The sequence below is a fragment of the Lactuca sativa genome, chromosome 9 (assembly GCF_002870075.4).
Source record: "Lactuca sativa cultivar Salinas chromosome 9, Lsat_Salinas_v11, whole genome shotgun sequence".
NCBI classification, from domain to species: Eukaryota; Viridiplantae; Streptophyta; class Magnoliopsida; order Asterales; family Asteraceae; genus Lactuca; species Lactuca sativa.
This window is the reverse complement of record NC_056631.2, coordinates 135773508-135791303: the sequence shown is the minus strand read 5'-3', so window position 1 is coordinate 135791303 and position 17796 is coordinate 135773508. Positions and strand designations below refer to the sequence as shown.

At 38.6% G+C, this 17796-nt stretch overlaps 1 protein-coding gene across 1 annotated transcript in view; it reads right to left on the bottom strand.

Moving 5' to 3' along the window:
• Positions 1-9659: 9659 nt before the first annotated feature.
• The window catches only part of LOC111892949 (protein SABRE), a 51953-nt gene continuing 43816 nt past the window's right edge, over positions 9660-17796 (bottom strand). The window contains 2 exon segments of the mRNA XM_052767381.1: positions 9660-10100; positions 10692-11064. Of these exon segments, the coding sequence (XP_052623341.1) occupies positions 9925-10100; positions 10692-11064 (549 nt within the window). The 3' untranslated portion in view covers positions 9660-9924.

Genomic DNA, 17796 nt, shown 5'->3' with positions numbered 1-17796 from the left:
CCTGGAACACACCCACGAGTCACATTTGATAATCCTATTATTTATTCAACACGCACACACTCCAGAACCATTGTTCCGGATCCCAAGCATCCGTAAGGAGTTGTCCCTCCCACTTCCGTTGCCTCAACTGGTCTGATACCCGTAAGGAGTAAAGGACGAACATGTCACAACTGGAAATTTTGTGTCATGTAATCTAAACATTCAAGTTAATGTGAATCAAAAACTTCAATCAAATACATTATACAGGTACCACAAGTAGTCATCAAACAATTGGAAAACCCTAGAAGTTCTTGTTAAGTCTATTTTGGACTAGAACTTCCTTATTGGATCCAAGTGGACCAATAAGCTTCCAATTGGACTATCATGGGCTCAGAACCCTAATTGGGCTCTAATTGGACCCACACTAAATTATTTCAACATTTTGGGCCATATTGGGCCTAGAATGAAATAAATTAATGACTATGAACCATAATTAACCTAAGTTGACCCTAACAAGTCATAAAAATCACCTTTATATTTATTTGGACCAAAAATCACTCAATTTAACCATGAAAATTGGGCTTAAGCATTTATGGCCCAAACATCCTCTTTTCCCCCACCATTCTCGGCCCAAGCCCAAATAAAAGGGAGGAGTTGACTTCTTGCATGACACATCATCTTTGTATGGAGGATATCTAGGCATTACCCTTCAAACATCCATGCATTCTCATTCTTCCATGCAAACATCACCTCAAAGTCTTTTCTTCTCTCCCTCCCTCTTCCTTCTTGATTTGGCCGAGAGTTTACACACACACACACATCTCACAAAAATCTCTCTAAATCAGTCAAGACTTCTCTCTTCCTCTCCATTCAAAGTCTCGAAATTTTCTTGTGTTTCAAGAGGATTCTTCAAGGTTATCATCATCCTTTGGTAAGTTTTTCCATGCCTAAACTTCAAAACTCCCCTCTCACATGAGATCTCTTATTCTAAACAAGTTTCTTTGGTGATCATACTCCTAGAAAACTCCATAAACTCGAGATCTTCATCAAGGGGTGCTAGGGCCGAAAATCACCAAGTTTTCTTCCATCTTCTCTCCAAAACCGAAACCACACCCAAGGTGAGCTTCATACCCCCTATTTTCTGTTTTTATGAGTTTTGTGGGGGGGGGGGGGGAATACAAGTGAAAGTGTAGATCTATATGTGTTTATATGCCTTGTATGATTTCCATGCTTATATGTATGCTTTTATGTGTTTTAATGTTGGATCTAGCCATAAAACTCCTCAAAACCGAGATATAATTTATGTTATATGATTTTAGCATGAAATGTACTTCTACATACAAAGTGTTTCAAGAAAGATAGCTAAATGGTTTAGTAACAATTTTCTTTAAGCTAAAAACCCAAATTTTGGGCCAAAAATGTGAAAAATACAAAATTAAGGGCCCAAATTGACATTTCACAGATTCTGATGGATGAAGTGTGCCAAAACAGTTTCCATAAAACTATTTCTGGAATTATACTCAATTAGAGGATTAAAAACCTAAATTTCAAGCTTAATGGGCTAAAAATGAAAATTTCGGCCCAATGAGGCCCATTATGCGAATTTTTCTGTTTTGGAGGGCCAAAACTGTAATTTTCTGTAAAACAGTGGACTATAAGTGTTCCAAATCCTTTTCAAAGGTTTAAAATGCTTTTTAAATTTAAAAAGGACCAAAGTTGCAAAAATTTTCCAATTTGGGCCAAAATTGCCAAAGTTGCGAAAAGAAGGGATTAAAACCGAGAAAACTGCATTTTCAGGGACTTAAGCTGTTTTCTATGAAAAATATGCTGGAAAATGTTTATTTCAATAATTTTTGGTGTTAAAATGTCAAGAAAATTGATTTAAGGACCAAACCGGAAAATATTTTAAATAAAGGGTTGAAAAAGTAAATTTTACAAACGAGGAGGGGCTGAAAACAGAAAATTTTCATGACTAATTCAATACATACAATCTGACCAAGAAATGGTACTACAACTATCGACAAAATACAATACACTACAACACCAAAAGTCGTTGTTAAACGAATTGGTTCGGTCTCGAACCAATAGAAATCCGAAACCACTAACACAACGATACTATGATACTACAATGCTATGATTCATACAAATGACGATTCGGAATTCGTTATACATGTGCACAGACGTCTACGCACTATCTTTGGGCCCCACAAGTGTAAAATCTTGTTCGTTGAGCCTAGCTAGCCCGACGACCTGATCTTAAGGCCCAAAGACTTCATCTTACGAAGTGTTGGGTTTTACCAATCCGACACGACGTAACCGGACTTTCAATGGCTGTAGACTACTGGTCCCCAAGGGTCCTTTAGTGTCGCTAGTGGAGTCTGCCTTTTTGCGAGGCGGGTCGGGGACCCCTCGTACATTTTTATCCCCAACCGGTTAATGGAGTTACCGGGGTCTTCGTGACCTCTTTCTCTTCGGATGTGGGACTACACCTAGTCAGGGCGATTGGATAACGCGATTAGTACTGACGACGCCTTCGGGGTCGTTAGTATAACTATAAACTGGGCGTTTGTGTAACGCGGGTTTGTAGTAAATAATCCTGCTCGAGAACCTTCCAACGTCGCCTGGGACTGACACTATACGCTATGCAATGGTTTCAATGTAACTTCATGTAATTCAAGGAACTAGGAGAACATCGGGTTTTCCTAGGGTTTTCAATACATACAGATTTGAAATGCATACATCTTCAATGAACATTTTTACAAGTATAGAAACAAACAAGCATACCTATGGATCTTCACAAACGTTTTCAAAAGCTTTGCTTTTCAGAAAATATCGGATTTTCTGGTGGTTTTTCAAACAATACAAACATTCGATTTCAAACACTACTTATGAACTCACCAACATTTCATATGTTGACGTTTTTCAAAATACTTGTATTCTCAGGGAACCAGTGAATCAAGGGAAATCATATTCAGTGACGGTTGCAGTTTATTTATGTATGAATCAAACAATTTAATTTTTGGGAATGTAATGTTTAAACAATGTATGACATGTAAACACTATCAGTTGTAATATATTAATGCACGGCGACGAATGTTGTTATGTTTCATATATATTCAATGTTATGGTATTCAATTGAGTCACGACAGCCCCCGGACGTTTCCGCCGTCGGGTTCGGGGGTGTGACAGAACAGGGGTTAATGATCCCAATTGGACAGATTATGTTAACAGGGCTACGTCCAGACGTCCAGATCTCACCAGAGCTCAAGTGGAGTCCACTCTGATTTCAATGAGAAATAGGGCCATTCAGAGCAATTTGCCCTATATTCCTCCTACTGACGCTGATGCTGATGATGAACTCACTTCCATACAACCTCCTATCACCATTCACCAAAGTCCCTTCCATGCTGATCCGGAAGAAGAAATTTCCAAAGAAGTATTGCTGGACACCGATGCCAGGCACATTCCAGAATTCACTTTCAAAGTATCTACCCACTACCAATCCAAACCATCCGGTTCTAAGTCCACATTTGACTTCGGTTCTTCATCCTCCACCACTTCGAATGAGTTCTCTCCCTCAAAACATCAGGAAGATGATGCAACCACCAAACCAGGTCCCTCAGCTCATCCTCACAAGTCATCTCTACAACATTCCGACTCTGATTCAGAATCATTTGCTGGTGATTATGTTGATCCTTTTTCTCTCCTGGAAATTCGAACAACTGTCACTAACACTATGGTAAACGTGTCATCAGTTGAAAACTCAGTTACTCAACTAAGCAACAAACTGGATCAACAAGTTTTCGGACTCAATGCCAAACTTGATGCCATTCTCCACTCTCTTTCAAAATCATCCGGACCATCTGTTGAAGAAAGAGAAGCCCAGTTGGACCAATTAATCTCTCTCCGCCTAAAGCACAATGTAGAGCAAATTGACTCAAAATATGATGCTCTAGTCGACAACTACGTCAACACCATCTCTTCCATGCTCAAGGTTCATGACAACCTTGTGTCTGTTACCAACGATCTAATCAAGCAAACCCATGTTCGCCATGAGAAGCAAATTCAACGATTAGAGAAGAAGATCCGAAAGAAGGATGAAATGAATTTGATTATTCAACAAGTCCTCATCAAACTTCTTCATTCAACTTGGAACATTGTTGATGTTCCAAACCAGAAGTTTGATGAGATAATTTCTATTCTCAGTACCACCTTCAAACACCTCTCTGAGCAAGCTCCCACGGCTGAAGCCTATGACATGTTATCTCTTCAACTCACTTCTGACCTTCAGAAAGTCTTCTCCAACTTTGATGATCTCAAGGACTCTCTGTTCCTTGCACCTGTTCGGAGGTTTACCAGTGTAAGAGGGGGAGAAGGACCCAGTCACCCATGGAAGCCTTCTACTCAGTTCTCTCTTCGAGATGAAGAAGAATCATCTGATGATGAACTTCATATTCTCTCTGGATCTCCTCATAAAAGTGCCAAAGAGGAAGCAAGTGAAGAAGAAAATGAATATGTCCCTGATGACGCTCCTAAGAGCATCCTCGCTCTTCAAGCTCCCAAGTTGGCTATCCCGAAGGTCATTTCTGAAGAACAAAGGAGGATATGGTCCACAGTCGCCTGACCATCCTCACTTCCAGAAGTTTTTGAGCAAGCTGTCAAAATGGCTAAGGCCAAGTCTCTTCTAACAGCTCATGCGTTCCAGGCCACTCCTTCAGCTCAAGCTCATATTCCGGAACCTAAGATTGCTCCAATTGATCAGGGCTCTCCACTCCGGACCCCTGATGACATTCTGGAAGAACCTCTCCCAAATCCTACTCTAGAATTTACAGTTGATGAAAATATGAAGATGGTTATCTCTGCTCTTCATAAAAACAAAGGCAAGAAACCAATGATAACTGAACAACCAGCTTTGCACTCCGGACCTCCTCCCAAACACAAACATGGATGATCTCAGGAGGAAATTAACCAAGCCCTTGAAGAAAGCATCCAGATTCAGGCTCTGAAAGATAATCCTGACCCCCTGCGTGGGATATCTCCTCTTTGTCGTGAAGGCATCCTCCAAGATCACCAAATCACTCCAGTCATGTCCTATGACATTCCCACAAGTGATATTGAGCAACTAGATCTTCCTCTTTCTCTGTACAACAAATATCACACCAAGTTCACTCCACTCCATCCTACAGATCCTCCTGAAGTAATCATCCGAACAGAAAGAGAAAGACTTGATACGTTCTACTCTAAGAATTCCATGCCATTTAAGGACGTATGGTCAAAGAAGAGGATTACTCAGGTCTCAGGCTTCGGAAGAAAAATCCTAATAAAGTTTGAACTAAACTGCCCATTGTTCCGGTTTCACATTTTCGGGAACAGACCTATTCCTCGGACTCTTACCGATGCGGATTTCCCCACCATGAATCTGAACAATATCCTTACCCTAGTTGTATAATTCAGAGAAAATCATAGGGATGACCTCAATATGGGAGCCTATCATGCTACTCTAAGCTTCTTGAAAGATTATGTTGCAGAGTTCAGCCGAAGAGACTATGAACTTGCTCACCTTTACGGAACAGAACAATTTGTTCCGAAAATTGACTTCATTCTTCCAGAAGTTGAACTCCTTGCTGATGGTCCCATTGAAGAGAAACCAACAAGAAGGACTGCTTCAGAGTTCTAGACAAACACCTGATCCCTACCAAAGCACTGAAAAAATTCATTTCACATGCATCCGAGTCTGATGCTCCAGAACACATTAAGGCAAAGTTTGTGAGTCATCTGGCATGGTATGTTGAAGTCCGAGATTGGTTGTTTCGAGCCTACACCTTCATCAAGGAAGAAATGAATTGAACTTGATGGATTTCTAAGTTCACTTAGGGGGAGATTGTTGGAACCTGAAAGTGAACCTCTAGCAATCCTTAACACTAATTCCGAAGTGTGTTTGGTTCCAGAGAAGTAGATGCTCCGGAACATGTCCGAAGTTGGAGGATATGAGCGAAGAAACAAGAAGATAAGAAACCCATTCCGGAATGTCTCTAATGTCCGGAATGCTAGCAGATCTGAAGATGGCTATTTTGTCTCATGTCATTTATTAGATTTGTATTGATGTAACATCTCATAGGACTTAGCTTTTTGTGCTCTTAGACAATTAGAATGTCAGAAATAGTTCTTTTGTCCAGTCCTATGTAAGTTACTTGGTTAATTCGATGTAATACTCTCTCCTATATATATAGGAGCATTCAATACAAATCAATGTCGGATCTTCTCTCTCACTTTTGGCATCTTTTTCTTTATCATATCAAATATATTCTTGTTCATTTATTGATCTTTCCTTGATCATTGTTTACTTATTCATTCTTAATGTCTTGATCATCTGTTGAATTAATTATCTAAGACTTGACTGGTCTTTCTAGTCTTGCCTTGAACATCTATTTGTAAGCAGACATTGATCTCAAGCATTCACTCAAGGTTTGAGTTTTCAAACCTTGTCCTTGCGCAAAGATCTTGTTCTCTCAATTGGTATCAGAGCTTGAGTGGTTGTCCTTTGAATCCATAAGATCAGATTATAGTTGGTTGAACTTACCTTGGTATTTCAACCATTTCTGTGTTAAGGATAAAAGTTCTTCTATATACCACTTAAACTTGAAGATATCTTAATTTCAATGGCTGCTTCAAATCCTCAACAAATGATTTCAATGCAAATCGCAAATAGCATGGGTCTCCACCATAGGTACCTCTTGGTACTAGAGATTGCCCTTATACTTACCCTGCAGAATAGTTTCAAAAGGCAAGATCCTCTGATGACCTACGAAAGCAAGCAGTAAATGAAATAGGTAAATCTGTTACCTCAAATAAATATATCCCTCGAGCTCTCCACGCGACACTCATCCCTACCGCGACTAGAATGTGATCCTCCCAGTCTTCCCCGGTGAAGCAGATACCCCACAACGCCTGCGTCACGGTTAGGGTGGCACCCCACAGTTGGGGCGGCCGATCATAAAAGACAGACACCTGGGGATAGCCATAACCAACCAGGTTGCAATTCACCGAAATCTACTTGTCTTGCTAGTTTTCTGTGGGCGCTTTCTGGTTAAAAATGAACGCATGGATGTCTCGCCTTTGAGAGGAGGTATGGACGCCATATTGGGTGGAAGAGTTGAAATAGGATTTGAAAGCCCAAAACTGAGGCAATACTCCAAGGTCTCGACAGGCCAGTTCAAAGCCCATAATATTATTGATGGTGTTGGGAGTTAAATCATCCACGGAGAAGCCATATTGACGTAAGATCCCGTAAAAAAAATTAGTTGTCGGCAGCCTGAGACCCGTCTCGAAGATCGGAATGGGGACTTCGACCTTAACCTTCAGTGGACGAGAGATGATTGTCCCTTTCATGGGAAATTACACACAATGTTCGGGCAAGAAGTCGAATCGGGTTTGCAAGGCCTCAAATTTGCTTGGGGTTGGCTCGATTCCGGATAATTGCATTGCCATTTTCTCTTGGAGCAAGAACATGATGGAAAGGAGGGTAAGCAAAGATAAGAAATAAGCAGTTGAAGAGTAGGAAGCATAAAAAGTAAAACCATCCTTGATAAGGAAAGTTTTAAATGGAAAGCGAGAATATCAAATAGTTACCATCATGATCTAAGCTAGAAAAACGCAACTACACTAGGCCAAAGCTAATATCTACTAGCATAGGGAACTTGTTAACGTATCCTACTAGGAATAAGTTAAAGATAACAGAACTGCTATATTTAGGACAACCTAGCTAACTGTCGTAATCCATCCTAGCGCCAAACCCATACCCTCGCCCTCACGTGGGGGCCCTCATCCTTGGCATCCTCACGGCCAGGTCCATTCCATGACGACAATCTCTGATTTATAATAAGACAAAATACAGTTGTTCGTTTCCCAGAGCGACAAGTGTAGTGCCTAGGGCATTGTCCTCTGTTTATTCTCCACCAATAGCAGATGACTAGTAGTGGTGCACGATCAACCATTAGGACTCCTCCACGTCTTGTCGGCCAAGACGGGACAAACGACATCATTGGGATCATGTACATGGAACAACAGGTATAAAAGGACCTTTTCTCCAGGAGAAGGCATCGCCTTCCCTTCATCCAAAACCCTAATCACCTTATTCTCAAAGCATATACTAACTAGACCGTCGGAGTTTCGTCTCTTGACCTCCTTCCAAACGTTGACTGACAATATTTCTTCATTGTTGTGATTTTAGCACTCAACCCAACCGAAATCATCGAGTGATGGTGTTAAGTCCAAAGCTCATATCATGAAACTCTCCTTTAAGACAAAAAAGTGGCTTTTGTTCTTAAAGGCTTAAGAGCTTATTTTGCAATAAAAAAAGACTAACATCTAAGTTAACTTGGTAACTATGGGTGGATATCTCTACAGGAACTCTACTTTGTGTTCTTGTCATCTTCTACAACTTCCAACTCCCAAGAGGAATTAAAACCTTCAAAAGTTGTTATTCTTTCTTCTTATGGTTGTTATTAATCTTTCATGTTCATGCAAAATGATCCTTGGTGGGTTAAAATGGTTTTAACTTTATTTAACATTTTAAATCTTCCATTGTCGTTGTTAATGTTTTCAGAAATCGATTTTCGAATACAATCCAACATGTTTTTTAGTAGATAGGTGGATTGGCTTTGGTTGTTGATGGGAGTAGTCTACCAAACTTCAGCCTACTCCCAACACTTATCCCATTGAATTCGTCATTCAAGTTTTCTCACTTTCTTTCATGAAAGGTTATATTCAAGTTATATTCGCACCACCAAAATCTAAATCACACTCTAACATATATCATGCACAAAATGGAAAAACTCCCTAGAGAGTGACGGAAAAAACTTGTTCTTCTATAAAGAGATATATGAATAGGTCTATGTAAAATCCTAGCAAAAAGCATGGATGATAAAACCTTTTGATTCACAACATAATGCGCAATTTCATATCCCATCCCTCTTCTTTTTGTATTATCGTTAATGAGAATGTAACTCATTTTTGTTTTGTAGAGGCACAATATATATAGGGTTGTAAACATATCGAATGAACACGAACAAGGGTTGTTCATATCCGTTCATTTAAGTTAGCCAAACAAACAAACAAACATAAACAGATAAATGAACGAGTTTTCTTGTTCATGCATGTCTGTTCATTTAACAAATTGTATTGTTCATGTTCCTTTGTTTATGTTCATGAACATGCTAAAGAAACATAAATGAACAGAGATAAATAAACATAATTGGTCATATAATATAGTAATGTGTTCAAACACAATTAAACATATATGAACATAAAATAAACTTAACTAAACAGACATAAACGGACGTTCACGAACATATATGAAAAAACGTGAGCAATGTTCATGTTCGTTCTTTTTAAGAAAACGAACGAATACTTGTGTTCATGTTGGTTCATTTATTAAATAAATGAGCTTTGTGCCGAACGGTTCATGAACAGTTAGTTAAACGTTCGGTTTGTTTACATCCTAGCAATGTATCATGGACAAACTGAATTGTTTTGAAGGCATGAGACTCCTCTTTTTCCTCATCTTCCCAAGTGGCCACATGTGTTTTAGCTTCACGCTTTTAAGAAAATTGTTTCTTAATTTTCGAACGAACCACAGTACCATCAAATAATATAAATTAATATAAATAGTTCAAGTGCAATGATCATAAAACATTTCACTTTTATTTTGATTCTAAATACAGAAATTTCATGTATACACAATCATGAACCTCTTGATCACTGTCAAATCTCCTGGTAACTAGAACATCTACAACATATAAATTTGTTCCGCGTATACAACTCCCATAAATAAGATCAAAAGAAAGATCAAAATTGCATTTACACCATTATAAAGAAGCTATAATTTGTTTCTATATCTACATGGTTCGTTGAATTGATGAACCTGGGTTGTTTTTAGCCACCACATTACGGTGTGGATGGTGGTTTTTCAACATGAGTGTTTTCCTGGGCAGCATTTTCTTGGGCAGCTTTTTCTTGGGCAGCCTTGTACTCGAGGTATTCCTCAAAAGGATCACCACTCGAAGAATCACTTTCCGATGCCCCGTCTCTTGGTGAAAATGGAAGTCCATCAAGAGAAAAACCTGATGCATAAGGGAAGCTAAATTAGTCAAAATTTTCTCATGTTATTTCGCCGAGTATACTTTGGTATCATTTCCATGGTAGTATATAGCAAAAAAAAACCTATGAATTATGGAGCATGTTACAACTAGGCATCGTCACTAACTCAGGAATGAGTTGTATGTAAAAATATGGGATATCATTTTTAACCTTTATTATGACAATAGAAAAAATATCCTGTTGTTATATGAATCTTAAGATAAAAAAAGGGGCATTTGCTTGATACATACTGATCCATGAACATTTATATTATCAGGCACAATGTGTGATGCATGTATGTATCATGTATCAAGCATAATGTGTGTGATAGAAGCATGTATGTATGTATATGTATCAGGAACATCATGTCTAAGATAATGAATGTACATATGACGTATGTATCAGACACATTGTGTGTGATACATGTCTGCATGACACATGTATCACCCACAATGTGTGTGATACAAACACAATCTACATGGAATATTGTGCATCTCTATGGATGTATATATGTATGAAATATACATAAATGCATGTATAATACATGGGCACATTTAAATGATATCCAATGCAACCTTTTTGTGAGTTCAACTTTTTGGTGTGGCGTTTGATAAGCTTTTTCGCCTTTGTTATAGTGAGCTGTCTAGCAAAAGGAGAATAATCCTCGCTATCACTCCACTCGCCAGGCATTGATTCTTCTCCTTCATTTCTCATTGTACGAAGGACAAAGGCCTTGGCCTTGCGGCGTTGTGTCGAGAATAGTCCTCTAACAGAGGTAACAAATCCATCACCGGCTCCATCAGCAGCAGCAGGCCGTTTAGGAAACGCTAAACCAAGATTGTCCGATTTGCCTCCATCATCGTTGTCGCTATCGTGATCAAGTGTCGGGACATTCGCTAGATTTGGTTCTTTGTTTTGACTATGCAACTTATCTTTGAACTTTTTACCCTGCAGCAACCAACATTTATATATTGATTTGTCAACAGAAAAGCATAATAAACTAGTAATAAATTAAGTAAACCAACATAATAACATCATCTTTTAAACCATGTAAATGGACACAATAACACCTATATTTGATAGATAGCGATGATGGTCTATTTTCAAGAGGCAAACCAACTCTCATTATGACACTCAAGCGAACCCTAGAGAATTTATGGAATCAAACATACTGCACAATATCTCTTAATTTTTGTTTACAATGTCATCTAATTTGTGGATATAATATTCTTAGCAATTTCGTCTTCATTTTCTCCACATCTCTTATAGTCGTCGTTCAAAAAATTTCCTATCACTAGCTTAAACTTTTAACCCATACACTACTGGAAGATCCTGCAATAAAGGATCCCAAGTAAGCCTTATCTGGAGGGCAGAAAAGGCATGTGAAACATTTATAGTGGGAATCATGAAAAAGTAATGAAAAAATTACTTCTCAAACTTAGAGAAAGTGAGAAACGCTCTAATTGATCTTGAAGGACTTCTTTCACAAATTAAGGGTGGCTTGGTTATACATGGCCTTACATGAATTACGAATAGAAAACTACTTGAATAGACACATTCTTGAAATATCTTACTATGTACATGAAAGGACACTTCTAAATATATCTACCCTAGAATTGTCTTAAGTGTTGCATAAAAATTTAGGATCGTGATGACACTCTTCCAAACTTGATTTCATGGTATCCTTATCACGAGTTGACTTCGACCATGATTTTTATACTCCGTGCATTGTTGAGGAGGTCGGTATCATGTATTTTCTTTTTCCCTTCCTCTTCCTACTTTGCTTAGTATTTAGACTTACTCCTTCCATCTCAATTGGTACTGAGTTGTTTCTTGACCAGTGTTTTCCTTGTATTGAGATGGCTCTTTTGGTAACTTGATATATTAACGCTTATAAAAAATGCCTTGTTTATTTCCATCATCCTTGTCATACTTTGGCAATCTGCATTTTACGAGAACAGGATGGAGGGTTTCCTTCTTCGTCCTCTTCACTTAAGTTACTTGAATATGATCGGTACTATTAGGAAATAATTCTCCTTTATGGAAAATATATCCCTATTGTAATTGTCTCAATATTTTCCTTTTATATCTCCATATTGTTAGGAGATTATGTGTGTATTAAAACCATTGTACATAGAGAGTGTTTGGATAAATAGTTTTTAGCTTATTAGCTGATTGCTTATTTGCTTATTGTGGTGAGAATAAGCATTTTTTTAAAATGTGTTTGGATTAGCTTATTGCGGTGGGAATAAGCAATAAGCATTTAAGTGTTTGGCATTATAAAACAGCTTATATGAGTAAAATGACCAATAATCAATAAGCAATAAGCAATAAGCATTCCCCCTTGCTTATTAAAATCAGCTTATTTTGCTTATTCTTACCGCAATAAGCTGATTTTTAAAGACTACTATCCAAACACTTAAATTTGCTTATTGTGGTGGGATTAAGCAATAAGCAATAAGCAACGTATTTTTTCCCTATCCAAACACCCTCATATTGTATTTTGTGATCAATAATACTATCAATACTTCACATGGTATCAGCCTAACTATTCGGTCCTTCCCCTCCCTAAACCTATTCTGCGATTTCTCCTTGCTTGCCGCCATAACTGGTTCTTCTTCTTCTCTTTCCGATGGATCTACCCTTCCTCTTCATGCTCTTTTACACATGATTAACATTAAACTTTCTTCCAACAATTATCTACTATTGAAGAACCAGATGATACCCATTTTTTCTTATCAGCACCTCCTCGGCCACGAATTCCAAACCTTGATTTTTTTGCTTGGAAGGATGCTAATCAGCGTGTTCTGCTTCTCCTTCAATCTTCCCTAACAGAAGAATCAATGGATGAGACTATCGGTCTCTCAACTGCTCGATAGGTATGGTGTGCACTTCAATCTGCCTAACAACACTCTTATGTGGAACGTATGCCTACACCACGTGACTCTCTTCGCCAGCTTCAAAAGGGTTCATCCTTTGTTTCAGAATAGGGTCGTAAGTTTAAAGCTCTTTGTGATCAACTTGCTGCTATCGGACATCCAGTTAGTGATGATGATAAATGCCATTGGTTTCTTTGTGGTTTGGGTTCACCTTTTGAGACGTTTTCTAATGCTACAAGGGTTGTCCGCCCCCGGTCTACATTTCAGGATCTTTTAGCACAAGCAAAAAGTCATGATCTGTTTCTGTAATCAATTCACAGTGCACCAGCCCCACAAGTTGCTTTTCTTTCTGATAGTTACCGCTCTTCTCCCAGCCCCTCATGTGGTTCTCGAGGCAAATCACATGGTGGTTCTACTTCTGGCGGCCGTGGTCATTATCGTCGACCACCCAATTGCCAATTATGCATAAAAGAAGGTTACTTTGCATCTTCATGTCCAAATCTGTCTAATTTTGCACAATGTGGACATGTTTTAGATGCTAACTTAACACAAGCTTTTTACTCTCAATGCCATGTATCTGAAAACTCTCCGGACTGGTATGTTGACTCTGGGGCAACTACTCCAGATGGTCTTTCATCCTTCACACCATACTCAGGTCCTGATCGGGTTACATTCGGCAACTCACATTCAATTCTCCCATTGACATATTATTTTCTAATACCTTCTTTGAAATCCAGGATCGTCACTCGGGATGCATTAGCAAGGGGTAAATGTAAGAATGGCCTTTACATTCTTCAACAATGACAAAAGACATTTATGGCAGCTGTCAATTCACACATCTTCGAGCTTCATATGAACGATGACATGGGCGTTTGGTTCATGTTTCGTTTGATATTATTTGTTTGTTAAATAAACTTGGACATCTAGTTGTTACTTCTTTATTACCAAAACCAAGTATTTGTTCATCTTGCTAGTTGTCTAAAACTCATATGTCTTGGATATGATTCATTGTGATTTAATGGGACTGGCCTCTGTTATCTCAACTGATGGCTACTTATATTATGTGATATTTATTGATGATTTCTCAAGATTTAGTTGGTTTTATCCTCTTAAGGCCAAATCAGATTTCAATAATGTATTAGTTGCCTTCTTAACCTTTTTGCATACACAGTTCTCTTCCAAGGTTAAATGTTTACAAATTGATGATGGTATAGAATTTACTAATCATCATATTCAAAAGATATTACTCGACAATGGCATCAATCATCGCCTTTCTTGTCCGCATATGCCTCAACAAAATGGACGAGCCGAGCGCAAGCACCGTCATGCGACTGAAACTAGGTTTGCAATGCTTTTTAATGCACATGCACCTTCTTCCATATGGTTTGATGCATTTACATCAGCCACATAAGACATCAATTGTATACCAACACCAATGCTTTCAAAAAAAGTCTCCATATGAGCTTTTATTCAATCAGGTGCCTTCATATGCAACTTTTCGAACTTTTGGTTCTCGAGTATTCCCTTATATTCGTGATTATACCCGCCACAAACTTCCCCTTAGAAGCACCTCGTGTATCTTTATTGGATATAGTCGACAATATAAAGGATATCATTGCCTTGATCCATCTACAAATCGAGTTTATGTTACTCGTCATGCTCAATTTGATGAAGATGTTTTTCCTTTCGGTGATATTATTCCTCCTCTTGATGACAGTAAGCTTTTATTCTCCAACTTTGATGATTTTTCATTTAAAAACTTCTCACCACCATAAGTTGTAGCTCATCCCACTTCACCAACCTATAAACATAAAAACTCCAGCACCTACACACTTTGTTTACAGCCTTCTACCCAACCTAATGTGTCACCCTCCAATCTATCCCATAATTACTCCCCTACCACACCCTTCCACCACATCTATACTCGTCATTCTCGCCAAAATGAACCCCAACCACAGCCTGTTTTCGTTACCATACCTAACAGCTAACCAACCCCAGTTTCTACTCTACTCAGGTTCCTACCCCAGCCGGCTCTACCACCAACCAGCCTGAATCCGTTATCAGTCCGCCCCCTTCATCTGAATCAGTTGCACATTCTTCCTTTCATCCGTTGATAACTCGATCACGTGCCGATATACACAAACCACAAAACATTGCGGATATTGCCATCCTTACTTCCAGTCCTTTACGTAACGCATTATTTGCTTCACAAGATCCTAAGGGATTTAAGATAGCATCTAAATATTCGGAGTGGATGACTGCAATGTATGAAGAAATGGATGTCTTGCACAAGAATCACACATGGTATCCTGTGCCTCGCCCTAAGAATTCAAATGTCATGGGATCTAAATGGGTTTATAGGACAAAATATAAATCTGATGGTTCAGTTGATCGTTACAAGGCTTGGTTGGTTGCACAAGGGTTTACTTAGGTTCCGGGGTAAGATTATTCCCTCACTTTCAGTCCCGTTGTCAAGGCTTCCACTGTTCGAATCGTTTTGGCTTTAGCTACTGTCCATCAGTGGCATCTACATCGATTAGATGTCAAAAAATATCTTCTTAAATGGAGATATTACTGAAATATTTTTTTATGGAACAACCCCCAGTTTTCATTAACACTCATGTTCCTGACTATGTATGTTGTCTTAAAAAAGCTTTAGACGGCTTAAAACAAGAACCACGTGCTTGCTTTCTAACACTTAGCACTTTTCTTGTTCACATTGGTTTCAAATGTAGCCGTGCAGACCCATCTTTATTCTTCTACAAGCATGAATCATGTCTCATCTATCTCCTTGTTTATGTAGATGATATCATTCTCACTGATAATAACGAGTCAACCATTAAACAATTTATCACTCATCTTCACAGAGAGTTTGCTATCAAATATTTGGGACAACTTAACTACTTCTTGGGACTTGAAGTGACCTACACCGACTCTACTTTTTTTTATAAGTCAAGCAAAGTATGCCTATCATGTTCTTGCTAGGGCAAGACTCCTTGATGCCAAACCTGTTGGCACACTGTTGACACCTAGCGACATCTTTAACTCTCAAGCCACTCTATTCCACGACCCTACTCTTTATAGGTCTCTTGTTGGAGCTCTTCAGTATCTCACAATTACCATATCGGATATTTCCTATGCGGTTAATCAGGCAAGTCAGTTTCTACAGTCACCAACTACCTCTTACCTTCAATTAGTGAAACACATCCTTCGTTATGTGAAAGGTACATTTTCCTACGGACTTACCTTTGATAAGCCATCTACCACCAGGTTGGTGGGATATTCGGACGTAGATTAGGCATGATGTATAGAAACTCGTTGATCTACCTATGTTTATTTAATTTATTTGGGTGGAAATCTTGTTTCTTAGAGTGCAAAGAAACAGCCCACCGTCTCACGTTCTAGTTGTGAATCAGTATCTCAGGCAATGTCAAACACCGCCGTTGAAATCATTTGGATTACTCACTTTCTTCGTGAACTTCATGCTCTGCCACCCGATCATCCAACTCTTCTTTGTGACAACAAAGTGCTCTCTTTCTTAGTCAAAATCCGGTGTCCCACAAACGAGTCAAGCACATCGATATTGACTATCATTGTATTCGTTAACTCATCTCACCAAGGAAATTATACACTAAGTTCATGCCAACCAAGCTCCAGGTTGAAAATATCTTAACCAAGAGCTTATCTCGCCCTCTGTTTGAATTCCTTCGTGGAAAACTATGAGTTGGTCCCCCACTTGTTCGCTTCAAGGGGGGGGGGGGGTATTAGGAAATAATTCTCCTTTATGGAAAATATATCTGTTTTGTAATTCTCTCAATAGTTTCCTTTTATATCTCCATACTGTTAGGAGATTATGTGTGTATTTAACCACTTTACGTATTGTATTTTGTGATCAATAAGATTATCAATAGTTCGTAGTTACCGAGTATAGCAAGGGAACAACCGGCTGGGATTCATAACAAGCTTCATCGAAGAAAGAAATTCCTAACTTGACCTCGAAATCATCCATATGTATGGTGTATGGTTAGACCTTCAGGCTGATTATCGATGTGTACCTTTATGTTAACAATTCTAAAATGATCCATTTTTTCTAAGATGATTGCGTTTGTTGGTGCATAAATGTAGCATAGTGCCCAGGTTTCATAAACATCCATGAAATTATCAAAGGATCCCATGACAACCGGTGAGAGAACACCCTTCCCATTTATTATAAGATCAAGGAGTAACAACCTTGAGTCTTCATTCTCGTCCTTCGAAAGTGACAACACTAATGCCAAAGGTACTACATTGAAGCAAGGTTAGCTTGGGTTTGTTTGTTTTTCTATCGTTAAAGCATTCATAGCCTTTTGTCGGTGACAAATTGGGGCCCATTATTGTCCTTCGCATTTTGATTTGCCTAGGGAAGGGATCCACTCTTGTTTCCATTTTCCTTCTCCCTTGTAACGTTCTCTCTCCCTTACTTATTTCATGGATAGGATCCTCAACTTCAATGTATAGTGAACAAGTAAATTGCTCGTCGTAATTGTCTTTAAGGATATGTATGTTGTGTTATTCAAGGTCCACTTGTGCCCAATCTTCGATTTCATCGTTCAATAAGGTGTCCCTAATTGACACATCATTGAGTACCAATATAATGTTGGTTAACTCTAAGATATTGTCTATTATCTTACATTTTCAGTGGAGTCTTGGTAGTTTTTATCTCCCTACTAATCAACATTGTGTATAACAAAGTTCTTGCATAACTCCGTGTTGAAATAGTTGGGTGGAAATTTGAAGGAACTTAACAACATTGTCAATCTTT